The sequence below is a fragment of the Apodemus sylvaticus genome, chromosome 2 (genome assembly GCF_947179515.1).
Source record: "Apodemus sylvaticus chromosome 2, mApoSyl1.1, whole genome shotgun sequence".
Taxonomy (NCBI): domain Eukaryota; kingdom Metazoa; phylum Chordata; class Mammalia; order Rodentia; family Muridae; genus Apodemus; species Apodemus sylvaticus.
The window spans coordinates 79,954,129-79,980,049 of NC_067473.1; the positions used below are offsets into that span (position 1 = coordinate 79,954,129).

At 49.6% G+C, this 25,921-nt stretch overlaps 1 protein-coding gene across 3 annotated transcripts in view; it reads right to left on the minus strand.

Annotated features, from left to right (window-relative positions):
- Window positions 1-3,437: 3,437 nt before the first annotated feature.
- Nod1 (nucleotide binding oligomerization domain containing 1) overlaps window positions 3,438-25,921 on the minus strand; it is a 48,843-nt gene continuing 26,359 nt past the window's right edge. The window contains exons 3-12 of one of the 3 annotated variants that reach the window (XM_052173772.1): window positions 24,943-25,117; window positions 19,904-21,728; window positions 15,686-15,769; window positions 14,509-14,592; window positions 13,710-13,793; window positions 10,601-10,684; window positions 9,740-9,823; window positions 7,087-7,170; window positions 5,152-5,235; window positions 3,438-4,555 (exon numbers count right to left, since the gene is read on the minus strand). In XM_052173772.1, the coding sequence (XP_052029732.1) occupies window positions 4,483-4,555; window positions 5,152-5,235; window positions 7,087-7,170; window positions 9,740-9,823; window positions 10,601-10,684; window positions 13,710-13,793; window positions 14,509-14,592; window positions 15,686-15,769; window positions 19,904-21,728; window positions 24,943-25,117 (2,661 nt within the window). In that variant the 3' untranslated portion in view covers window positions 3,438-4,482. Of the gene's footprint in view, window positions 4,556-5,151; window positions 5,236-7,086; window positions 7,171-9,739; window positions 9,824-10,600; window positions 10,685-13,707; window positions 13,794-14,504; window positions 14,593-15,685; window positions 15,770-19,903; window positions 21,729-24,942; window positions 25,118-25,921 lie in introns of those variants that run through there. The other 2 variants (XM_052173773.1, XM_052173774.1) reach the window with 2 other exon arrangements.

The window sequence follows — 25,921 nt, forward strand, 5'->3', positions numbered from 1 at the left end:
AGCTGTGTCCTCACTCCAGCACCCCCAGTGATCGGCTGTGTGGCATTCCCTTGTCACTTTTGCCACCTGATACCAGTTTTTTTCTCTGGTGGAGTGAGGGTTTGGATCACGCGGAGCCTCAAGTTCCAAACAGGACAAGTGTCTTCCACATCTGCCCGGGTCCCATCCTGTCGGCTTTGCTTGCTTCATCGTAGGTCTGTCCTGGCTAACAAGACAATGCACAATCGCAGCCCTGATTCTCACTGTCCCTGTTCAGAAGCATTTCCACTCCACAAGGCTGTGCAGGGAAGCAGATGCCGCAGGCATGGGCTTGTACTGGGTTTGTTCAGGCGAGTGAACCCACCCAGAGATAGGACATGTTTCAGTCAAGGAAGAATCCAAGCCCTGCACACTTCCTACTGTCTCCCGCAGGCCTCCTTAAAACAGAAACCCCTCCTTGGGGCCACCAACTCCTCTTGTGGTCGGTCTTGCCACCACCAACGAACAGTCTTCAGCCATTCCCAACCCCTGACACAGGCAGTGTTTAGGCAGTGTCTAGGCTGAAGGGGATGGGCACAGAGCTTTGCTCTTCCATGGAAACGCCCTTGGCATGATATTACACTCTTCTCTGGTTCTCTATCTATCTAAACCATTTCTCACACCCCTAACATGGGTGACAATGAAATAAAATCTCAGAATAGCAAGAGTTCTGCCTTGAAATGGGAATGGTAGACACTGGGGGACATGGGCTACTGAAGGAAGTAGATCTCTGAAACCAGCCTACAAAGGGAATGCTAATGCCTCATTCCCAAACTTCTGGGTCTTTCTGCTCCGTGGCTAGGAGATAAACAGCCTTCTCTTCCACACATGCCTGCCACCAGGAGCCTAAAGGTACCGATCACCGATCCAATCAGCCTTGGCCCAAAACCACAGAACCAGGAGCCCACGGCTCTCCTTTAAACTGTACTTCTCAGGTGTTTGGTCAAAGCAACGGAAAAGGAACATGCTTACATGCAGTATTTTTCAATGTCCGACATCATAATGTCTGTTTAACAACAAAAACAAATGTGCTTGAGGAAGAGCTCGAATAAGGGGACATTGCAAGGCATTAAACACTTACCAACTCCAAGTAGCCAAGTAATTAAGTCGGGCATGGGGGTGGGAGGTGGGGGTGGTGGGAGGTGGGGGTGGTGGGAGGTGGGGGTGGTGGGAGGTGGGGGTGGTGGGAGGTGGGGGTGGTGGGGGTGGTGGGAGGTGGGGGACCAAACCACAAGCTTATTCAGCATCTCATTTCTCACAGCCTCGTTCTGTGCCGTGGAACTCATCCCAGGGAGCCTTTTCAGCACTTGATGCCTCTAGAAACCTTAGGCTGCTTGTGGCTGAGGTTCCTTCCATCTCAGTTGATGAGGTCAGCGTTGGGTGCTCCCCGACACCCACACAGCTTTGTTACAGGACATGTCTTTACCTGTGTGTGAGCATGTCTCATCCTCCTCTAGAGAGGTAGTGCTGGATAATGGCCGATGTCTTACCTCAGCCCCACAGCAGGGCTGTGCTTGCTTCTGTAACTAAGTAGTTAGCTACCAGAAACAGATAAGTGCCATGTCTGGAAGTGAACTGAAAATAGTGATGAGGCCACCATTCCTTGTTTGGTAGTGTCACCTTTCCATCACGGTGACAAAATAGCAGAGAGCAGGCAACTTAAAGAAGAAAAGTTTAGGGGGGCTAGAAAAGGGGAAATCATTTGAAATGTAAATAAATTATATCGAATAAAAAAAACAAAAAAACAAAAACAAAAAAAAAAGAAGAAAAGTTTAGCTTGGTTAACTTGGTTCATCTCATGGACCCTTCACCCTGTCTCTGGGCCTGGGTGAGGCAGAACACTGGCAGAAGGATGGAGTGGAAGACAGCTGCCCTATTCGGAGTGGCCAGGAAGTAGCAAGAACAAGGAAGCCAGTGAATGACCAGTTGGGGCTAGGGAACAAGGGCATGCCTGCATTGACCTAAATAACTGACCTCAACTAAGCTTCACACCCTCTTCTGATAACTCAATAGATTAACCTTTTGATGAGGCCAGAACACTGAATACAATCACTTTCCCAAAGCACCAGCTTGGGACTTCACTATGTCAAAGAATAGTGTGTGTGTGTGTGTGTGTGTGTATGTGTTTATTAATATTTCTAAATGTGTATTTCAAGATGAAACCATAGCAGAATCTGAAAGGAAATTGGACAGCTCGTGGCATAACTCTGCACCGACCGCAGTTCTGGTCCCTGTCTTGCACAGCGGAGACATGGCCTCCAGCTGTGCTCAGCAAGTCCACACTTCTACTGCAGTGTCCTTCAGGAACTCTGGTCAGGACTGACCACTGCCTTTCATTGACAGAGCTAGAGCCTTACAGGAAGCGTGATGCCCACTAATGCTGGAGAGGCGAGGAGAACATTCACAGTCCCTTTGACTTTGCTGGGAGGAGCTCTCTGCCTGAGGGAGAAGAAACAAGTGGAGAATCCACTGGACTGGGCACAAGGATGTCAGGTTTGTGGCAACTGGAGCCTGTAGGGTGGGGACTCTGTGCCAGGACTGCTTGATACCCTACACGACAGCTCACTTCTTCCTCACAACAACCTCCTGAGTTAGAACTCTTTGATTCTCATTTGTCAAAGAAGAAATCAAGATTCTAGCAGTCATAGCCACCAGGCAGGCTGTGGAAGAGTGGGGAGTTAGTCTCAGGTACATAGAGATTTTACAGGCGTGTGTGGGAGACAGCTCAGTCAGTGAAGAACTTACCGCTGGGCATGAGGACCTAAGTTTGATCCCCAGAACTTACATTAAAAGAAAATTTTTTAAAAAAAGCCAGGCATAGTAGCAGGCAGTTGTAATCCCAATGGTGACATGTGTACACACACACACACACATATGTCACACAAAACCACACTTGAACTCTAGGACCTAGATATCTAGAACATCTAGGGGATGCAGTTGGGGGATTCCCTGAACCATCTCCTTTCGTCCCTATTGGCTCAGGGCCTCTCATCATCGGCTTCCGCCCAGCAGCAAACCAGGCCTGAAGAACCTACTGTGTGTTAGTGACAGTATGGAGAACCTACTGTGTGTTAGTGACAGTGTGGAGAACCTACTGTGCGTTAGTGACAGTGTGGAGAACCTACTGTGCGTTAGTGACAGTGTGACATGGGGCCTTCTCTGCCCCAATACAGCCATGTGTCCTCACTCAGGAGCAGCCCATTTGGATTCAGAGACCAGATAGAGTGGCCTTGGATGCCACCTCTACCTTTTTTGTTCCTTGGTGGGACCTGTGAAGGACCAAGATGGTGACACCTCTAGCTTCTGTTCATCTGCCCTCTGTATAGGATGACACCTCAAAATCCCCACTGCCAGGCTGAGCTCAAGCAGGCTTTCCAGGTAGAGTCCCTTCAGAAAACCCCAGACCTGGCCATTAGAAATAGTGAGAATTTTTAATATTTTATTAACAAATGAGGTGACAAAAGAACATTTTATCTACAACATCCAACCCCACTGGGCATCCCCAGATGCCCACCATGGTGTGGTGGTGGGTATCTGTCATGCTTTGCTGCCTGAGCTATCTGTCAGCTGGTTCTCTGAGTCTTAGCTGTGTTCAGTCACCCTCCAACTTCTGAGGACACGAAGACAGTTCCTGCTCACAGGCAAGGGAGAGAGTTTTGTTGGGATCTCAGGACCATCAAGGCAAGCCATACCTGCTGCTGCGGAGGCTGGGGACTGATTCTCCCTCCTGGGGCAGGCACAGTAGATAGAAACGGGTAAACATTCTGGGTGGGACCTCAGCCCTCTCATAGCATAGAGTCCTCTGAGACTGACTTAGAGGGCACCCTCTGACTCTCGGTTGCCACCAGCGAGAATCCAGAACTGAACCAGTCTGTGACGAGCCTTTGACAACCAGCTCGCTGTGAGTCCTCAGATGAGCCCTCCCCACAGTGGACCTACTTCAGCAGCCATAGCTTGGGGAAGAAACAGACCTGTACAGTGGGAGCTACTAAGCAGAGGAAGGAGGCTTCAGGATAATCATGTGGTCACCCAGGGCCTTCTTTCCCCGAGAAGTTGCCATCAGCTCTGCTCCTGTTCCCAGCTCTTCCTTAAAGGTGACGTCATCGATCCCGTGGAGCCGTCAGCCAGGCATCGGTGGGAACGGAGGTTGACCTCCTCTGCTGTTCCATCCCTTCAACTTCAGACTAATTGATATGCAGGGAGATCTTTGTTACAGAAAATGCCTTGCTGGTTGTGAATGGTGACGAGGTTCCTAAGACACTGTTTCTGTGGAGTCTCAGGCACTGCTTGGGCGCCACCAGTCCAAACCTCTGCAGGGAGAGTCGGTCTGCACTGTGGAGGTGTGGGCTCCTGACAGGGACCTGGCTGAGGGCCCTGCACAGCATCCTGCTTCCCTGCTGACTGCACAGTGCTCTCTGTGCCTGAGGAGCAACCGAGGACAAAGCCCCAGCCCAGGAATGTCCGTCAGAAACAGATGAGCCGCTTCTCATTTTCAAAGACTTTAGTTTCCTCCGGCTTAATTAAGTTTCCATTGAGGCTGGTGAAAAGGAGAAAAAGCAAATTTTAAATAAGATGTTATGGACTATTATCCATCATTTTCTAGTAAGTGGCCCCACACCCTGTGCATACCATACAACCCTGAAATAAAGGACCACACATGATCCAAATTATGCTTTGATATGAATACCAGTCTTACCAGTTAATATCCAGCTACCCATGCTCTGCTTACTGGGTCTACCAGGCTCACTAGCAGCCACTATAAGCTCAAGTTTAATGACAGGTCCTCCTTACAGAAAGCTTGGCCTTTGGGTACCAGACAGTGGTCTCTTGTTGGAATAGGACTCTATTTTCTATAACAGTCTTTTTCATAAATGTTTTGCTGTGACTGTAAGAGTGACAGATTCATCACACTGGCAGGGACACTCCAGGCCAGGGTTCCAGGATACATTTCCAGAGCACTTGTGAGTACTCAGGACCACTGGGCTCCCTCCTGTCCTGTAACTGCTGCTCTTCACCACAGCGTCCTCACAGGCAAGAGGGAAGTGGAATGGGCTTCCATAATAGCATGAGGTGGTTAGTGGCACCTGGTCAGAAACGATGGAGCTGGTTGCTGTGACAAGAGCGTGGCCTTACCAAATCTCTGTTATGGTGGTGTTCTTCTGCAGTGCCCTGGCCAGCTGGGCTGTCCCCTTGGCTGTGATATGATTCTGGATCAGCCTGAAAGAAGAGTACACCTGTGTCAACACAGAAGGCTGGGTCCAACCTGAGATCTGTGGGGTCAGGACTGGGTGGTAACAGGATACCCATAATTATTCCTCACTTGACTGACAGTGGCTCAACACAAAAGAACAATGAACAGCCCAGGAAATCCTCCATGTTTTTACACAATGAGTGTGATCTATCCAGGCTCATGCATAGCACCCTCTGTGTGTGTGTGTGTGTGTGTGTGTTTGTGTGTGTGTGTGCCTGCCCTTCATTGCAGGGATCCCTAGGTCAAAAGAATTGGAGACCATCAATCTAACCAACAAGAGCAGGTTGTCTGCCACTCCTTCCAAGTAGTTAGGCAAAGGCAGGGCAGACTTTAAGGTTTTTGGAATTTGAATTCAGAATTTAACGTAACTACCAAGTAGTCCTGTAAGATGGTGCCAGGTCCTCCCAGCATCTAGAAGAGCAGGCAGGGAAAGGGTTCTGCTGCTGTCACTCGTGACACCAGTGAAGCAGCACTGTAAAGAGGCCTTCATAGAAGACGTGTGCTACAGACAAGACATGAACCAAGCCAAGCAGCGTGCAGACGAGGCTGAGAAGGCAGACACTGCCTGGAGCCCTGGCCTGCAATCGGGAACCCTAACCTGCCGTCTGGAGCCCTGGCCTGCAGCCTGGAGTGCTAGCCTGTAACCTGATGCCCTAACCTGGAGCCTGAAACCCTAACCTGATACCTGGAACACTGGCCTGCAGTTTGGAACTCTGGTCTACACAGCCTGGACTCTGGCCTGCAGCCTGGAGTCTGTTCTGCAGCCTGGAACCTGGTTTTGTAGTGGTGCTTTTGCCAACCACAACATAAATTCAGACAGAGGCGATGATGCGTCTGTATTGTATCAAGGACTCTCTTTTTCACCAGGCTGCGGGTACATGAGGCTTCTGCCATCCTCAGTGCCACAGCCACTGGTACACAATTCAAATAAACCCTCTGTTCATGCTCTTGTCAGAATGATTAATTGTAATGGGACACAGATGCACGGGTGTACACACACACACACACACACACAACATGGAAATAGGAAGACTTGAGAAGAAGAGATTTGTTGGGAGGGAGAAGAAACAAGGGAAGATTATTGGGACTTTGCTCAAAGAACATTTTATATGCTTATGAAGTGCAAAATAAATTATATTTAAGAAAAGAAAACAAAAAAATGGATAAATGATTTATTTCCAAAATGGGAAACCAGCTTTTGGTGGGAATCAGGAGAACTGGCCCTCACCATGGCCCTCACCCTTCCACTTTGAAAAGCTGTGTAAAGTTTCCTCAGAAAGTTAAACAGGCTCTCTGTGTTACCAGCAACTCTGTGCTTAACTTTATACACAAAGAAGAGGAAAATATGCTCATGCAAAAACATGTGCATGACTGCTCAAGGAAGCACTAGTCAGAATGCATGGGAAGAGGAAATGGCCCAATATCAATCAACTGATAAAGAACAAAATACCATATTTCTATGCCCTGAAGTCCACGTGGCTTTAAGGCAAGGTAGTACCAATGCATTCCTGCCATGCATGGGCTACCCTTGGGAACTGTGATAATGAACACAGATAAAAGGCTAGGTTGAATGGCCCATTTGTATGAAATGCCCACCACAGAGGCAAAAATCAGAATTGTGTCACCAGGGCAGAGATGGCACGACAGGGCTTGGGGGAAGGGCAGCAAACATGGTCTAGACCTAGACTGTCACAGCTGTGTAGCTTTGTGACACTAATACCCTCTAACCCTTCCATGGCTGAATGCTGCGCTGTGTAGAATTTATCACAAAGTCTATGTACAGAAAGCAGAGTCTGGGACCTGGGCCCATGAGTTACCATAAGTGCTTCAGTGTCTGGTTGACCCTCAGCATCTCAGCGAAGCACTCTGCGGCCTCATCATTAAGTTCATTTTTAGTCAGCCTTGAAGAAAGGAAATGTTGAGTCAGAAGTGCTGATGGGCAGATGTTGTTTGCGAGTTCGCAGAGGACATTTAAAGCCTTCCCTCCAGCCTGGCATCACATGCTGGGACCAGGCTCCCAGTCTACACTGAAACCCTGCAGCTCAGCAGATAAGCATGATCAAGGGCTCTAGCTTCCAGGCAATCCTTCACAGAGATCTTATTTCCTGTCCTCCTGCCTGCAGTGGAGTTCCCCACCAAGACAGAGCTCTTAGATTTTATAGACTTTGATCTCCCCCAACCCCCCACCCCCGCTTCTGTAATATAAGGGGCCAGTGCCTGCTGATCAGCCTCCAGGTCAGTTTCCAGCCCCAGATTTCTGAATGTTATCAGCAGCACACTACCCAGGTCAGGATGGAGACCTGGAAAAGCCCTGTATGGTAAACCATGCTCAGCTGTGCTCTGAGGTCACTGTGAAGGACAAGGACTCTGTGACAAAGCTCAGGGAGCCTCTCAGATGCTCTAAATGCCACAGCTGATGGGACAAGTGCACAGAAACTCCCTGATGTCAACAGAGGAGGAGCCTCTTGTTGCAATGGGTGAAAGAATAAGAAGATTACAGGAATTAGCACTGTTTAAAAGATCATTCTAGGGGCTGGAGAGATGGCTCAGTGGGCAAGAGCACCAACTGCTCTTCCAAAGGTCATGAGTTCAAATCCCAGCACCCACATGGTGGCTTACAGCCATCCGTAAAGAGCTCTGATGCCCTCTTCTGGTGTCTGAAGACAGCTACAGTGTACTTACATATAATAAATAAATAAATCTTTAAAAAAAAAAAAAGATCATTCTCTGCAGGGCGGTTTGGTCACATCCATCCCAATCTTAAATGTACTTTACTCTGAGATAAAAATCATCAGACTAGAAATTCACCCAGATGTGTATAAGATGTTCATTGTAGCTAAGAAAAGTGATTTCTGTAACCCTAGCTACTCAGAGCCAGAGGTAGGAGCATCCTGAGTTTGAGGCCAGCCTCAGTATATTTCAAGTTAAAAAAAAAATATGTAAGAACTGGGAATAGAGAACACTGTCAGAGCTGTTACCCAGTGTGCCAAAGCCTGAGCTTGACCCTCAGTACTGAAAAGGGAAAAGACGTGTAACAGATTTAGACTTTGCAACGCACACTGGGGTTTTGTGCTCAGGGTGCAAAATGTGAAAATTTTTAGGTACCAATAGACAAGACTGATAAAATAGCAGGCATCCATTCGAAGGTGTATTGTGCCTTAGAGACGGTAAGAAAGATTAAGAAGGAGACAGCGTTAAAGTGCTCTGGACACCAGCTTGCTGGCCTTATACTGCTGACTAGCAGAGGCAACTCAGACAAACAGATTACTGTGTCTGATCTTAGCATCCTCATGGGCAAGTGTGAAGAGCAACACCCAGAATGGGTGGTGTCTTAGGGTTGACTGCTGTGAGCAGACACCATGACCAAAGCAACTCTTATAAGGACAACATTTAATTAGGACTGGCTTACATGTTCAGAGGTTCAGCCCATTATCATCAAAGTGGGAACATGGCAGCATCTATGTAGGCATGGTGCAGGAGGAGCTGAGAGTTCTACATCTTCATCTGAAGGCTGCTAGTGGAAGACTGACTTCAGGCAGCTAGCATGAGGGTTGTAAAGCTCACACCCACAGTGACACACCTACTCCAACAGGGTCACACCTTCTAATAGTGCCACTCCCTGGGCCGAGCATATGCAAGCCATCCATCACAGGTGGCTTGAGTCTGCATGTGTGGACGTGCAGAAGGACCCACAGCTTGCATTAAGAAACTTGCATTCTTGTTCATGTCGAGCAGCTGCCCCCAGCCAGTGTGGATTTGGACACTTGACATTACGTAGAGGGAGACCTTTTTGACCATCACAATTTGAGGTGCTCCTGGCACCTAACAGGTAGATGCCACCTACGGAGGCTTCTATACACCCTTCAGTACTGGCCAGCCCCAAGCAACAGCCAAAACAGCAATATGCAAGTGAGACATCCTGACAAGAATGGACGCGTCAGATATGCAATGCACAGTGAACAGCGATGTCGGCACATAGCCAATAGCTGGGTGTTCTTCTGTCTGGTATACATTTGAATACACAGAAAGACACAAGGAGAACAATACAATCTGGAAACCATGAGAAATTCTATTTCTGCTTTTCAGACTTTCATCTGAAAAGCAGAAATAGAATTTTTCCCCCTACAAAGCATATGTTATTTAAAAATACTAACTTTTTGGAGGGGAAATAATGTTTAAAATGTGTACTGACTGACCAGCAGATCCAACATCAGGGGTGCCTTTGGGTCAGGTGTGTGAAAGCTGGCCCTGAGTGAAACTGTCCTGAGGGGACTTCTGGCACCTTCAACTAAGCGAGGGTGAGCAACAAAGTTGGCTTCATCCTCGTGGTAGGCCCGGGTTGTGGAAATAGTGGGAGAAATTTAATTCACCTTTTAAATAAAGAAGCACTTTTCAGTTTAGAGTTCATAACCTGTGCAACCTTGGGAACAGTGACCAGACCCAACCCTCGGAAATGACTCAAAATGTTACCAGATTATTGTCAGCCTGGTGTTCTGCATCAGGGCCTGTGCAAGGCTCTTCCCTCCCTCCGGGGAGATGCCATTGAACGCAAGACTAGAAAGGAAAACACAGGGGATGGATTATTCCAGGCATGTCCAGAGTTGGCCTTGCTGTCAACTCTCAGCCACCTGGGAAGTTTCTGTCTAGACAGCACCAGGCCGGAAGCAGGGTGCTTGGCTCATCAGCGGGTGCCTGAGAGGGAGAGGTCTGAAAAGATCAGGAAGAAACAAAGGCAGAGCTCCAGGGTTTGCATTTGAGCTGAAGGCCAAGGAATCCTGGTGCTCTGAAGGTGGACGGTGCCAGGCTTGTGTGTGTGAGGGTATTCACGGGGCCACTCAGACCATCCGGCAGTTTCAGAAACCCATGAAAGACCTGGGAAAGTCTCTTTGCTAGAGTCTTAGACTCCTTTCCATGGTAGAGCCCACAAGACTCTAAGACTCCAAGGTTCTGGTGTCAGGCCAAGACGCTAATGGATGGCTGTTCACAGGGAGGGTCCCTCTCTGTCCTGGAGTCATTTGAGAAAGAGGAAGGACAGGAAGCTGCTGGCCAGTGTCCCTTCCGTTTTATCTGGGCTCGAACATTGCTCCCAGCCTCTGCCCCTACAAAGAGTGCACATGGAGAAACTGAGGGGCTGCAGGCGTCCCATGCCATCCTGTTGTTCACTGAGCACGTGAGAAGAACGCACTTGACTGCAAGCCTAACACCCACTGAGGAAAACTTTAGCAAGAAAAACCAAGTGCCAATCAATCTTGCCCCAGTAGAAAGGCCAGGCACCCACTCCTCACAGCTCCTCCGGGGCTCCTGGAGCCCACATCTCAGAAGGCATGTTACCTGAGAGTGGTCAGGCTGGGGTGGTCCCTCAATGCCTCTGCGAAGGCCTTTGCCCCTTCGTCTCCAATCTGATTGCCCCACATCCTGAAAGTAGAGGTAAGAAAAGGACTGTTACAGGGCCACACCTCCATCCGATGACAGCTGCCCCCTTGGTTCATCCTCCACAGGGGTTCATCCTACCTCAGCCTCAGCCTGCAGCTGCATAAGAGGCCTGCCTTGGGCTACCAGTTACACAGAGCTGTGAAAGTAGCAACAGCCTAAAGTCCAGGGAGGCAGATTAGCAGGCTGTGCAGCTCAGAGACCAGCCTGTCTGAATTTCAAGAAGGCTCCAGTCAGAGATACTCAGCCGGCAACTTCCCTGGAAGGAAATTCCCAGGCCACTCTGAAGAGCTGTGCACAGGAGTTAGATTCCCACCCTGGATCAACTGAGATAGCAATGGTATGGCCACTGTGCATGATTTTGGCCTCCTAGGAAGCCAAGGCCTGAAACTGGGCTGAAATCACACCAGCAACCTTCTTTGTATGTGGCGAGGATGTTGCCAACCAGACCCTGCGTGCCACTTCAGTCGGTGGAGAGTTAGAACACTGAAGTTGACTTCCCTCCCCAGGAAGACCTCTCAGAGGGCAAAATAAACAATCTGAGTAGTGAAAGTCTCACAGCAAGCTCTGCCTCTGGGAAGAGGAATCTCAGTGGAGAAGCTGCTTCCATCAGATGGACCTATAGAAACTCTAGGGAGTTTTCTTGATTGATGATTGATGTGGGAAAGCCCAGTGCATTGTGGGCAGAGCCATCCTTGAGCAGAGCACACCTTGTTCCTAGGGTGTATAAGAAGGCAGGCTGGAGTGAGCCCCAGGAGCAAGCCAGTTAGCAGCACTCCTCTGTGGTCTCTGCTTCAGTTCCTGCCTCCAGGTTCCTGCTTGAGTTCCTGCCCTGACTTTTCTTAGTGATAGACTGTGATGTGGAAAATGTTAAGCCAAACAAACTGTCCCCTCCCCTGGCTGATTCTGGCCACAGTGTTTATCACAGCATTAAAAAAGTAAACTAAGACAGACACCTATACTGTCTGTGCAACCTTAGGTAAACATTAAAATGTCTTCAGCCCCAGTTTCTGAAATCCACTGTCAGATAGGGTGATGAGGGCAGCCTTTGCAGACCAGTGAGTGAGGTTTTGTGATTCCACAGATGTTAGCCCTTAGAATGGCGCCTGGCCTGGAAGGGTTAGCTGTTTCCAGCAGGAAGAGGGTTTCTGTCTCGAGGGAACAAGACAATCTGCCCCATCTGCAAACTCACAACAGGTCCTGCCCTTCACAGCAAGGACCAGCAGGTTGCTTTCAGGTGTGGGCTACGGGGGCCTGGTTTTCAGTGCTTTACTGAGGAAAAAAAAAAAGGCATGCACAATACAATTGAGTGGCATCTGTTTTTTAGTAAAGTGTCAGAGTATTTATGATATTGAAACTAAGCGAAAAACTGAAGATGAAATCTGTCTATGTGGTTGGTTTCTGCTGTGTAAGGAGAGTGAAAGAAGGAGAAGAGGGAGACAGAAGAGTTTACATGGTCTCAAACACCAGTGACAAAGCTCTCCCCCTCTCTCTCCCTCTCTCTCCCTCTCCCTCCTCTCTCCCAGGCTAGCCTTGAACCTGATATGTAGCTGAGGCTGGGACTAAATTGTAATCCTTTTGCCTTCATCCTCCAGAGTCTGAGATTCTGGGTATGTAAAACCATATCCAGCTTAGAAGCAAACTCTGGGATGGGAAGATGAGTTTATTATCATTCATCTGCCCTGTAGTTTCTCAAGAAAACCACCTATGTTCCTTTTACAATCTAGGAAAAATTACTATGTCACAGGAGCTTCTTACCGTCAAGGAGATGCCACTCCTGCTGGTAAGATGGCTACAGTCAAGACAGAAGAAACAAGTGCTGGCAAAGAGGTGAAGGAAACAGAGCCTACGTGCACTGCAGGTAGGAGTGTAAACCGAGGTGCTGCCCTGAGGAATATATGGGCGCCTCCAAGAATCCAGACAGAGGGCACAGAGCTGGCTCCAAGGATAAGGGGACCTGGGTTTGATTCCCAGCACCCATATGACAGCTTACAATCATCTAGAACTTTAGTTCCAGGCTCTCAGATGCCCTCGTTGGCCTCAGGGGCGCCAGACGGTACACAAACATACATGCAGGCAAAGGATCCGTATACATAAGATAAAATTGTAAATTAAAAAGTATAAGGAAAAAAGAAATCAAAAAATAGAATTAACATTCTACTGTAACCCAAGGAGGGGGGCTGGTTAACCCCAGAAAGTGCAAGCAGGATCTAGCAGGGAGGCCTGGCTCCTAAGCCTGTCAACTGTGTTCACAACCCACATGTCTAGTGACAAGCAGACCAGTGAGCAAATATCCAGAGGACAGTCAGCCTGAAAGGAAAGGAACTCCCACATGCAATAACAGGAATGACCCTGGAGGCAGAGTGGCCCATGGGGTGTCACATTAGGAGGCAGAGTGGCCCATGGGGTGTCACATTAAGTGAAACAAGCCACCACAAAACAAATAAATAAATGAGCTAACTATCTATCTATCTATCTATCTATCTATCTATCTAACTAACTCTACACCCTTCAGATTTAGATGCCTAGAAATGGATTAGCATGCCAGTTTCAGAGCCAAGAAGCACTTTGGAGAGGATGGTCTTATGGCTGTCTTACATGTATGAATTAATACCACTGAACTAAACTTAAACGTGGTGAAGGTGGTTGGCTTTGTATCGTGTGCATTTTACCACAATTTTTAATATATAAAAAAAGCTACCCAGAAGATAATACATTCTTAAAACCAAGACCGGCCACTGGCAGCAGTGACTACATAGAGCTCTGATGGCTTCTTCCAGTCCCAGTCACAAAGACACTGACTTCCAAATGAGTAATTAAAAGTTTGTATAGTTCTGAGTGTCACTGCCTCTGGGACTTCCTACCCATTTTTTCATGCAGAAGCCACCAGGGTGTCTGTGCTGCTGGCCCCCGGGTCCTTCTAGATCACTGATGTCCAGAGGAGCAGCTGGTGCCGGCACAGCTGGCAGGCTGTGTGCCCCCGAGTGTGTGGGAGGTCCCTTCTACTCACCCAACATCAATGATGGAGGTGCTGTTCTTCACAGCCAGGGCCACACACTTCCCGCCCTCACCTGTTATTCTGTTTTTCCCCAGCCTGCAGAGAGAGGCAAGCACCGTTAGTCTCTGTATAGCAACTCCACCCAGGTCATCCTTCTTCCCAGCACTAAGCCCACCAGGCCTGGTTGTCAGTGCGATCTTCCTCCTGGTAGGCATATATTCTATATCTGGGGTCTCCTCTCAGGGTGGGACCCACAGCCCAGGACCAGCCACCTGAGGAGATACTCATGATCTCTGCTGGCGGTCAACCACTGGAGTCTTTCCTGGGATTCTTTAAGTGACCCCAAGACCATCACTCACTTCAGAAGGCTGAAGAATGCACACACTTATTGACAACAGCCAGAGTGCGTGTTTCCGTTATCAGAAGGACTGGATGGTCAACAGCCTGAAAGGGCTTATCTGTGACAGAGCCAAGGAGCTAGCTCCCTGGGAGAGGAGGATCTTTTGATGGCATTCCAGAAAAGGCAATAGATACAACCCTTCTTCCTAGCCAATAGTTAGGGAGATTAAAGTGCTAACTCCCCACCAACAGGTGGCTCTTTTACAATCCAGGCCCCAAACTGGGTCATAATTCCTACACAGAATGAGCACATCTGGTCAATTGAACCAATATGGCCATGGGACCGGCAGACGCTAGAGGGTGAAACCTCTTTATGATGACACTGGTTCATGCAGTAATGGAAAAGGTGGTCAGGGTATTTGTAGAGAAAAGCAATTTCTAAAGAGTCCCCGCCCCTTCCCCACTTACTTACTTAAGGTGCGTGAGGCCTCTGCATTCATCCAGGATTTGGGCCACATACCTGGCTCCGATATCAGTGATCTGGTTGTTGTATAAACTTGGAGAGAAAGCAGAGCCAGGGGCCTTTGTAAGTCTCAGTGTCACTTGAACACCCTCTCCTACATTGCGTACATGCTGCCTACTGATTTCCACTGCCTAGGTTTAAAGGGGAACTCACAGAGCCCAGAGTTTAGGCTCTGCTTCAGTCTGGCTCCAAAGTCAGACTTCCCTTCTGTGCTGAATCCTTACACCGCTCTGCCCCATGGTCACGGGAAGAATATGCCATCATGCCCAGCCCTGGCACGCAATTTGGTAAACACAGGTGATACGGATTTAGGTTTTCTGAAAAGTAAGTCCTGTGTCTTTAAAACACAAAACAAACAAACAAAAAACCATTTCCCTAACCATTCTGATTGAAATGTAAGAGCAGTAAAGCAGCCAGGCTCCTCTGCTGTCTCTCATCTTACGTAGCAGAGAGGAGCATGGGCCCCAGTGACTATGTGTCCTCGCGCTCCAGAGCCCACAACTGAGGTCCAGGGGTGCACAGTGACAGAAGTAGCAGCAGCCATGGGCCCACCTGCTCACCTCAACTCCAAAACTCAAAGCCTTTTGTAACTGAAGAGCACCTGACGTGAGTCTGTGTGTGCTCTTGACTTAACCCTACTTGGTTAAGTATTCACTCCCTTTTCTGAGGTATTTGAAGAGGGTCCTAGTTCGGACCCCTCTGGCTGTATTACTAATATTCAACATATATGCCACTTGCTTTTGACCTAGGAATAGACCCAAAGTAGTTAAATCTAATGTATAAACAGGGATTTTAACCTTTACAAGACCTATCCTGATATGCTTTTTCTTCATATCCTCCAAAGTAGCTTGCCCAGATTGGGACTCAGTTGTTCAAGTAAGGCAGCAGGGGCTCCACACGAGTTTGCGATTAGCTCAGATCCTACCTAGATACTGGTTCAGCCTAGAACAGAACCCAGAGCACCTGTGGTGGAACACGCTTGTAAGCCCAGCACATGGAGGCTGAGGCTGGAGGATGCCTGCACTGGCCCATGGTTTCTGTCTCCAGTGGACCACGTGGCTGCTAATTTTCTGCTGCTTAGAACTGTGACCAGGTAGTAGGCCCAGGGTCCTCAAGCGAGACTCACCCCAGGAACGTCACGATCTTGTACTTGGTCAGTTCCTCACATAGCACCTTCACCCCCGTGTCGGTGATCTGGTTGACACTGAGTCTAAAACACAACAGTGAAGACAGCTCAGTCCAAGGATGTCTATAGGCAGGCCAGCAGCAAGGCTGTAGCCCAGCCCTGAAACAGAAGGGGTCACAGAGACCAGAAGGGCACGTGCAGCTAGCGACCTCCAACATCCTGCATTTTGAGTGTGGTTTCTCCATCCTCTCCACACAGTGGGGATCATGAAGTCTGAAACGTGAGGGGCCACCTTTTGAGATGACTGCCACTAAGGGTACCCTTGTATTTTAGGAGTGGGGTCAGGACGTAAGATAACTTGGAAAATACAGGACAGGACAGGACAGGACAGGACACTAGAACTGACCCAGCTCCTACGCAGGAGGAGGCCCAGCATCCTGCCGCCCAGGGAAATTGCTCCTTTGAAGCAGCTCTGGGTGGGAAATCTCAAGAGAAACCAGTAGCTTTCTGGGAAAGGGCGGGCCTTGGCTGCAGCCTTCTCCAGCTAACTTTTGCCTGTGCTGGCCAGACTGGGCCGGGCCACAGGACAAACAGGAAAGCAGGGCCTGAGGGGCTGCTTCCCTATAGCGGACTTCAGGCTGCAATTTCTCTAGAAAAAAAAAAAAAATCTCTGAGCCAGCAGAACACTTTCTCATGACCAAAATGTCCACGAGTGTATGTATTTATTGGCAGTCGGAGTAGAACCCAGGGCTTGCGCACGCTAGGCAAGTAGACCCCAGAGCTCCAACGGCCTTCCTTTCCATCCCCTTTCCCATTTCTCTTTCTCTCCCCACCCCCACCCACCCACCAAGCAATCCAGGTAACAAGCTACCCTGACACTGAAGAAGGAAAGCAGCTGAGAGACGAGGTGAGAGCAGGAACCCCCACCACACACACACCCCCAACCCCTTATGAGGGCACAGGATGGCACAGCAGACTTGCTACCCTAAAACCAACTGGCAAATGCTGAGGACTTTGCTGGCCCAACCAGAACTGCTCAACCCTTCCAGGCGAAACTGCCGGAAAAGCAAACAAAGGGCGTGGCTACGCTCCAATAAACCTTTACTTACTAGCACAAGCCACGGCTGAGTCGGACCACAAACTGACATCCACGACAAATAAATAGTGAACAGAAAAAGCTTTCTTATCAAGCCACAGTAATGGTGTCAGCGCAAGCACAGGCTGCTCACAGCACAGCCTTCCCCTTAGGTTTCAAACTGCCAACAAAGGGCTGGGATGCCCACTAACACATCAGAGCAGACCCTGGCCGCCAGGTTCTCCCAGCATCCCTCAGTCCATACCTGCTCCTTGCCAACCTACCCTGCCCTCTACCCTGAACTGTCCCGTCCAGAGACTGTCCAGACTGTCTAGGGCTGTCCTTCCCCTAGATGTTCTTCCCTATATAATCCAGATAAGGCTATGCTGGTTCTTTTTCACTCTTTCTGCCTTTTTAGCCTCCTGGTCTCCTGGCTCAGCTCAGTCTGGTCCTGTTAGCCCCAGACCCTCCCAGATGTCCCTGCCTCTGGCTATGCTCTCCCTCATATTGACAATAAACCTTCTCCTCCACCATACCTGTAAGAAACCCCCAAGACCTCCAAGCAAGAACGCGATTTATTTGCTCCAGAGGGGCAGAGGACAGGGAATAAAAAACAACGACAGGAGAGGATGAGGGAGAAGGAGAAGGGGCAAAGGAGAGAGAGGAAGGGGTAGTACTTGTCCCTTGTCCCGGTGGGGACAAAGGACTGCCTCTGGATAAGCAGAAGACAAATGTAGTACAAAGGAAAATGGCAGTTTATAAAGGTAGAAGGGGAAACCCTGTGTTAGGATGAGGTGTTTAATTTTAATTGAGCTTGTTAATTGGGTGAGCCAAAAGGGGGGATTTTGATTGTAGAACTTCAATACTCAGATAGCTGGACTTTGGACTTTGGTGGGCAGCCTCAGAGGGAGGAAGTGTTCAAATAAGGGAACAGAACTCAGGGCTAGCTTTAGCAATGCCATTTAATCTATTGTTTGTCTGTTTGTTTTTAGCAAAACAGGAGGAACAGGGAAGCAGAGGGAAGCCTGCTGGATGCATGCGCGCAGTCCCTTCAGTTTCATTGGCCACAGGTTTTAAAAACCGTTAGGAGTGTGGAGCTCAATGGTAAGTGCGTGTGTGGTATGTGTGGTGCCTCCAGCTCAAACCCCAATACTGAAGAAAAAAATTAAAAATAAGACATACCCCTTTTGTGATTCCTTCTGGCTATAATACTAAGTAGTTGCCTGGAGCTACCATCTTGTGCAGGCGTATTGGGTCAGGATATAGAAGCCAGGTAGTAAGGCAAAAGAGAACTGGGTTCAGTCAGAGAGGCGACATATCAGCCTTTAGTCACACATTCCTAGACTTTGCTCCAGAGAGAAATAAGATGTAAGCTACCAAGATTGGATGTTTTCTCAAGCTCTTTATTGCAATGAACCTTACCTGATGTCCTCCAAGGACTCGAAGTGCTTCTGTAAGGATGACCATAAGCCCTGCTTTTCTATAAGCTGCTCTTTCCTCTGTGGGTGTGGAGACTGACAGGGCAGGATCCCACCCTGCTCCCGAGCTCCTTACAGAATAGGCACTAGGTGGCGATTGCCCAGGAGAGCGGCTGACCCACCACACCGAGGACAGGGCAGGTGCCAGCTTTGGTTCTAGGCTGCCTTCTGCCCCCAGCTTTGTGCACCTGGAGTCCCCAACAGTTCTCACCTAGTTCCCAGGCCTAAGCATGAGCTCCAGAGCCCCACTGTCCTGCGGAGCTGCATGAGCCAAGGCGGCAGACTCAAGTCCCTGCAGAGACTGACCAGGTTTGTTTCCTGCGGGAAACGCTGACAGGAGAAGCAGAGTGGCCTCTCATTTCTACCATCAAGCAAGAAACCCGCCAGAAGGCCCCAGGTATGCAGCTGCCTTTCTCACGGGAAGCAAGGCTTACTAGTTCATAGTCTGCCTTCCCTGGAGCCACACCAGAAACCAGGAGCCAAAGGCAAGAGTCTCTGCTCTTTCTGAGCCTCAAGCTAGTCTTCAAGGGCAGCTCTTCCCCCTCTGGCCCCACCACATCCCAGCCTTGGGGCCTGGAGCAATTCTTTAACTTCTCCAAAGGCTCTGCTTCCGATTACTGCCTAAATGGGCAGTACTGTTCCAAGGCAATAGCAAACCCCACCCTCCATCCCCCATCCCCACCCCCATCCCCCACCCCCACCCCCCACCCCTCCGCTTACAGGGGATGTTGCTGGTCTTTGCTATTTTGTCAGTTCTTCTTTTTCCCACCCTTTATCCCTACCCTGTTTCATCTCCTATCACTAGAGAGGAAAGAAGGATGAGAGAGGGGGAGGGGAGGAGGGAGAGGGGAGGAGGAGGGGAGGAGAGGAGGGAGAGGGAGGAGGGGGAGGGAAAGGGGGAGAGGGAGGGAGAGAGGGAGAGGGAAGAAGAGGGGGAGGGAGAGGGGGAGGAGGGAGAGGAGGAGAGGGAGGGAAAAGGGGAGGAGGGAGAGGAGGAGAGGGAGGGAGAGGGGAAGAGGGAGGGAGAGGGGGAGAGATCTGAATCTAATTTCTTTTTCTTCTTTGAGCACGACTAACAGACCCCAACCACCCCCACCTGAATGAGCAGAAACCACTAACCCTTTTGGGGCTTTAGCATATATATACCCTCTGAAAAGTTCCCAGAGTTCCAAATGTCATACAATTACAGAAAAATATCTGCAGCTGGGAAAAGCATGCCTCTGCTAGAGCACAAGGCAAATCATAGTCAGCTACTACACAGTCCAACATAGCCCCACATCTCTACACCTGGGATTAAAACAAAAGCACAATCTTATAAGATTTTTGTGTTTTTTAAAGAAACCAAATTCCAGACAATTCCAGAATTGTCACTGCAGGGGAAAGAGCATTAAGCTGGTTACAACCCTAATGCATTTCACCCCCTTCCTGTATACACTGGCTGTTGGGTTGGCCATGCTAGGACAATAGCAATTCTCCTTGAGGTTTCCTGAGATTGTGGTTAGTTAAAGGATGCCCAACTGGTTCCGAATTGGTCACATGACTCGCTTTCCTCCTTGCCTTCCCCCACCCATTCCCAGACAGAAGGGTCGAGCCCCCTGTGTAATGGACAGACCAAGAATCCTAAACCAGGTTACTAGTCATGTGAGGCAAGCCCTTCAGCCTCACCTGATAACCGTGAGGCGGCTGAAGCAAGGCTGCAGCTCCTGCACTCCATAGTCATTGAGGTTGTTGTTGTCCAGGTCTAGAGCCAGCTGCCTTTGGAAATGATGCAGGACAAAGGATAGGGCGCTGCAGTCGGCAGAGCAAGCGTTGCAGAAGGCCAGCTTGAGGTAGTCCGCACTGATGCCCCTGGCGGCTAGGCGCCCCACCTTCTGGCTCTGGGTCTCATAGATGCAGCGCAGCATCCACAGGAATGTTGGCATGGCGTGCACCTGGTTAAAGCCTCCAGACCGGACCCGGGGTAGGCTCTTCAAGTAAGAGCGCAAGCTGGCAAACAGGTGAGCCCACAGGGCCTTGCGCTTCCTCCTTAGGATAGCCTTGGGCACCAGCTGCTGAAGGAGTTTCTGTCGGGCTTTGGCCAGCAGCCCGCACAGGAAGAGGTTGGTGAACTGGAAGTGATCTTTGTTCCTGAAAGGATCGGGGCCCAAGCGGCTACTGCCACGCAGGCACCGGAAGGAGAAGAAGGCAGGATAGCAAGACAAGCTGGTTGCCTCCCCGGGAGACGTCCATTCTCGAAAGAACCTCAGCAGCTCCCGGGTGCTCACTTTTTCATCCGCTACCAGGAAGAAGGCGGTGAAGAAGCTCTGGAGCGTAAGGTGGAAAAATTCGTAAGACTGCTGGCCCTGCTCAGGGCCCACGTCGGGCAAAGCCCGCAGGAAGCCCAACTGCAGATCTCCTTCCTGCAGCTTCGACGCCTGCACCTCCTCCTGGTCAAACACAAAGAGGCTCCTGTCGGTGCCTCGGTGAGCCACCTCGCCCAGCGCGTGCAGCGTGCGCCAGCCTGCACGGAGGGTTTCCGCCGGGCTGCGCGTGTTGCGCTGCACCAGGCTGCTGGGCTGCGTCCTGTTCAGATGCACCTCAGTGACCAGCAGAAAGACATCAGTCAGGGTCACAGCACAGTCCGGCAACTGTGAGGAGCCCTCGAAGGCCGTATGGAAGTGCTGGAAACAACGGAAGATGATCCAGCAGAAGAGCGGCACCCCGCACAGGCTGCAGAGGTTGGGGTTGGCATCCAGCTGCTGCAGCAGGTGCTCCTGCGCCGTGCGCTCGGGGAACATCCGGCGGGCATAGGCGCGCAGGTGGCCCGGGGAGAAGCCCCGGAGCAGCACCTTCTTGCGCAGGAACTGGCGGGGGACCTCCACGCCTGTGCGAGCAGTGAGCAGTTTGCCGGCACCCTTGAGCAGCCTCCCGCTTAGGAGGTTAGCTAGCAGGACGAGAGGATGCGCCGGCTCCCAGGGGCAGCAGCTGTCCGGCACGCGGCTCAGGTCGAAGTCTGAGTGCAGCTCATCCAGGCCATCGAAAGTGAAGAGCGCTGTGTGGGGAAAGCGCAGCAAGAAGGAGAACACCTCCTCGGGGTCCTGCTCCGGGTAGCAGAAATGCTTGAAGAGCAGGTCCTGCAGACTCAGCGCGTCGCTCTCCTTGAAGCAGCTGAACATGCGGCAGCGGAAGTGGAAGAAGAATTTAGCTGTCGAGGCCAACCTGCCAGACGCCCAGAGGCTCTGCAACCTCTGCAGCAGCATGGACTTGCCTACTCCCGCGTCCCCGAACACGAAGACAGTCTCGCCATGTTCGTTGAGGACGCCCGTGCTGTGGTCCAGCAGGCAATCCAGGCCTCCCAGGCTGCCCAGGTTTTCATTGTTGAAGCCTACCAGTTCCATGAGGGTGTCCATATAGATCTCCTCCAGCAGCAGGTCCTCCTTCTGGGCGTAGCACAGCATGAACTTGGAGTCGCGGCCCAGTTGGTGTCGCAGCTGCTGGGTATACCTGCTTACTGGAGCAGGGAGGAGTGTTTCCCAGCAACCAGGGGAGGGGAAGGGAGTAGATGCATTAAACAGAGCAGCAGAGGCAAGCACACCAACACCCAGACTCTGAGCCAATTCCTGTACTCCTCTCCCTGGAGCCCCCAGGGCCTCAAAGAGCCAGTGTCCCAGAACTTGAGGGTCAGGACTTGTCTCCCTCTGCTTGACTTTAGGATTAGCCAGCTGGAGGGCGGCAGGCCCCTCCAGGTCAAGTATCAGGGACAGGGCCTCCCTTGTTTCTCTGCACAATGTTGTCATTGAATTCTAGAGACAGAAGCTACTCATGCCTGAGGGCCAGGCTCTGCTGCCCCATCCCATCCACAGTCCTGTTTAAATACTGAGTCTGCACCGAGAGTCTTGTATGGGGGGAAATTACCCCAGCCGTTCTTTGTTTTAATGCTGTTCTTGAATAAGGGTCTGACAAAACTGTACGTCAAAAACGTTTGGTTGTGAAAATACAAGGCTGGGGGCTGGAGAGATGGCTCAGTTATGAGCACTGACTGCTCTTCCAGAGGTTCTGAGTTCAAATCCCAGCAACCACATGGTGGCTCACGACCATCTGTAATGGGATGCAATGCCCTCTTCTAGTGGGTCCAAATGAAGCAACAATATACTCACAGACATAAAATAAATAAATCTTAAAAAAATACAAGGCTGGCATTAATCTGACTTATAAAGGAGCTGTGCCTAACCTCAAACATCACATCAAATATGCAGAGCTAGCACAGTGCAACCACTGGCTCCCAGGGTGAGCACCTTGGGGGGAACCCCAACCTATCACAAGAGTCAGAGAAGCCATAGTGTGCTCCATGGTTTCCACGATCCCATCAAATCTGAATGATAGAAAAATGGGGCTAAGCCAAACAAAAGAGTGTTCTACACACTCCATTAAAATAGTTCTTGACTTTGAATGATCTGATTAACAAAAATCAGAAACTCATATGCACACTCCTGGATTCATCCCATGAAATTAGTCCAACTGATTGTTCAAACTCCGTAAGGAGGGACGGGTATGACAGCACACACACCTTTGTAATCTCTGTACTTGGGAGGCTGAGGCAGGAAGATTGAGAGTTCAAAGCCAGCATAGGCTTATATATTGGTAGATCCTGCTTCCAGAACACAAATCCTCATTTTTAAAAAAATAAGAAGTTTAAAGCTAATTGCACATTATTTTTAGCTTACTTGGGTCTAGCTCATAATAATTTATATTGCAGAAATTTTACTAATCCCATTATATACTAGTCATTTAAGTTTTAGTAAATTTATAGAGTTTAATAAGTACTACTATAGTCCGGTCTAGAAATGTCTATCATCCTCCTAAATTTTTGGAGCTGATTTGTAGCCAGCCTCTGTTCTGTCCCAACTCCAGACCCTGACAACTGCCAGTGGACTTCTTCTCTTTATAAGTGTGCTTTTCTGGCCATTCACAGATGTGAAATCTTGCAATATGATTCTATCATGTAGAATAAATTACTCTCTACATGCTAGTCATGGCTGAAGGAACTGAAAGAGAAGTCTTTGAGAGAGCCACTTGAGTGGAGTAAATGAACACACACACACACATACACATGCACCCACACACATGTGCACACACACACTCTCACGCGCACACACACACATGTGCACATACATGTACACACACATACACAGGAAGGAAATGAAGCAGGCAGGCAGGAAGAGAACGGTCTGAGCAAGAGGCTGCCCTAGGACAGCTGGCACCCTGGGCCACAGGAGCAAACTCAGCCTTGGCACTGCTGCTTGGCTTTATCTCTGTAAACATTCACTCTCTGGGAAGGTTATTTTTGTTTCTGAGTGTAGCATCTTGAATCTGATGTGCCCCATGAAGGCCGCTAACAGGCCCAGTCATCGGGCTTTGGATAGGTGATGGATCTTTAAGGCTGTGACCTCACCAAGATGAATCCACTGACAGTTTCATGACCTGATGGAATTGTAGGGAAGCGGCAGAAGCTAGGAGGTGGGGTCTAGTGGGAAGCAGCAGGTCACTTGTCCCTGGTTCCTTGCTGCCTGTCACTGTTGGTTGGGAGCAGCAGTTCTCTGCCAAGTTCCTCCACCATAATGTTTCAGCCCCACCTAGACACATGGCAAAGGAGCCAAGCAACCTTGCATTGAGACACTAAAACAAAGCTTTTCTTCTTTTAGTTGCTTTTCTAGACATTTTGTCACAGTGTTATAAAGTGACTAGAACCCCAGGTCAAACTGGAGTCTAAAATTGGAGGGGGTGGGGCTTATTTCTGGTTCCTGGTAGATGTCAATAGCTGTTACAAAGCAGAGCTAGAACAGATCACCCTCTCCCAGAGCGGACTCTGCCCCGCCAGTTACACCTTACGCTGCTGCTGCTGCTGCTGCCGCTGCTGCTGCTGCTCTGGTCACCCTACCATAGACTCTGAACTCCTAGAAGACAGCACACTCTGGGCCTGGGCATTACTGCATCCTCAGTGTCCAGCACAGTGCTTCAGTGAGTGTTGGGTGTGTCATAAAAACTATGGGGCTAAGCGGGCAATGAATGAAATCTGTAGCACTTTGAAAACTGGGACTGACTCCTGAGTGACCAAAGAACTTTACCTAGAATCAAACCTGGCAATTTTATTTCTGGAAAGTTATTTTTCTTTATTATTATTTGTGTATTGGAGGTTGAGCTCAGAGCTATGCATCTACCATTACCACTAGGCATCTAGGCAAATACATTACCAGTGAGTGGCATCTTAGCCCCCTGGAACAAACTTAAAAAACAAATAAGCAAAACCCACAGTGTCAAAATTGCTATCTCTGTGTCAGAGAAGGCAGTAATCAAATACCCAGAACAAAGGCCATTCCTGTAACTCATGGGGGCCCAAAATAAGCTACAAAGGAGGGCTGGAGATGGAAACTAGTGGTAAGGCCTAGCATACCTAAGGCCCAGGGTTTCATCCCTAAAACAACAGTGTCGCTCCACATGTTTGGATCAGTTGACACTGCCTAGTCTGCGCTCTGGTGTCAGGGATGATCTCTTCTTTCCAAAATGGAAGGAACTGGGGCTTGCTGGGTGAGGTAGAGCATAAAGCTACCAGGGTGCCTGCCTTGCTGGCTGGCTTCATGTTTATGCCCATGTAGCCCACAGTATTTCCAGACCCCAGTGCCTTGCCCCATACTCCAGCCTTGCAGTCGCACTGTACTGACTCCTACCTGGGTCAGTATTGACGATAGTTTTGGTCTGAATGAGTTGGGAAGGGGAGAAGCCGATCTCTGATAGCCACAGCCTGAGGTCCACGTAAGCATCCTCCAGCTGCCGTAGCACGTAGAGGAAGAACTCAGACACCTCCTCACCTTTGCTCTGCACCAGGTCAAGAATCTTTCGGACCTACAGACAACACACACATTAACAGCATGAGTTGGTATGAAGGATATCTTCCTGTCAAAAGGATCCCGGTGCACCCAGCTGCTAGTACAGTAGCAGTAGCCTGGCCACCTCCAGACCCAGTATAAGAGTCAACATGGAATCTGCAAAATGGGCCTCTTTAGCAAGACCTCATCCCCATGGCAATAAGAAGCCAGGAGGAATCTGTGAGTCTAAAAACAGATCAGATACAGGTAGAGCTGTCCAGCTGTGGTCTTTTTTCTGCCTTTCCCTGCTAATTTTGTGTCACTGACATCCCAGAACAAGGATGCTAAGGAGGTAAGGAAGCAGCATAGCTGGGTTACCCTGCAGGAGGGTAGCACCACTCCCATCAAATCACATGCTTAAAACGGCCTATTTATTTAAAATACAGGCAAAACAATCAGAAGCTGTACACAGTGGCACACGCCTATAATCCTAGCACTTGGGAGAATGAGACAGGAGGATCATAGTCTCAAATCAACCTAGAATACAGAGAGGACCCTGTCTCAAAAAGCAAAAAGGAAGGGGGGGGGATCAAAAGGGAAGCCCATAGCATCCTGGCAGCCTCGTGGGTGTCCCTTCCTGTCTCCTCTCAAATAAGCTCTTCATTGTGCTATCCAGGGACTTCCAGGCGTCTGTTAGATTTTTCAGAAGATACCCCGAGCTTAGGGAACTAAGAGTTGCTCTACTTCCTACTTCATAGTGTGGGAAAGTCCTCCATGGGGGCCCCACCTTGGGAGGCAGTCACTTCCAAATTGGGCTTTGTGGGTGGCTACCCTGAGTCTT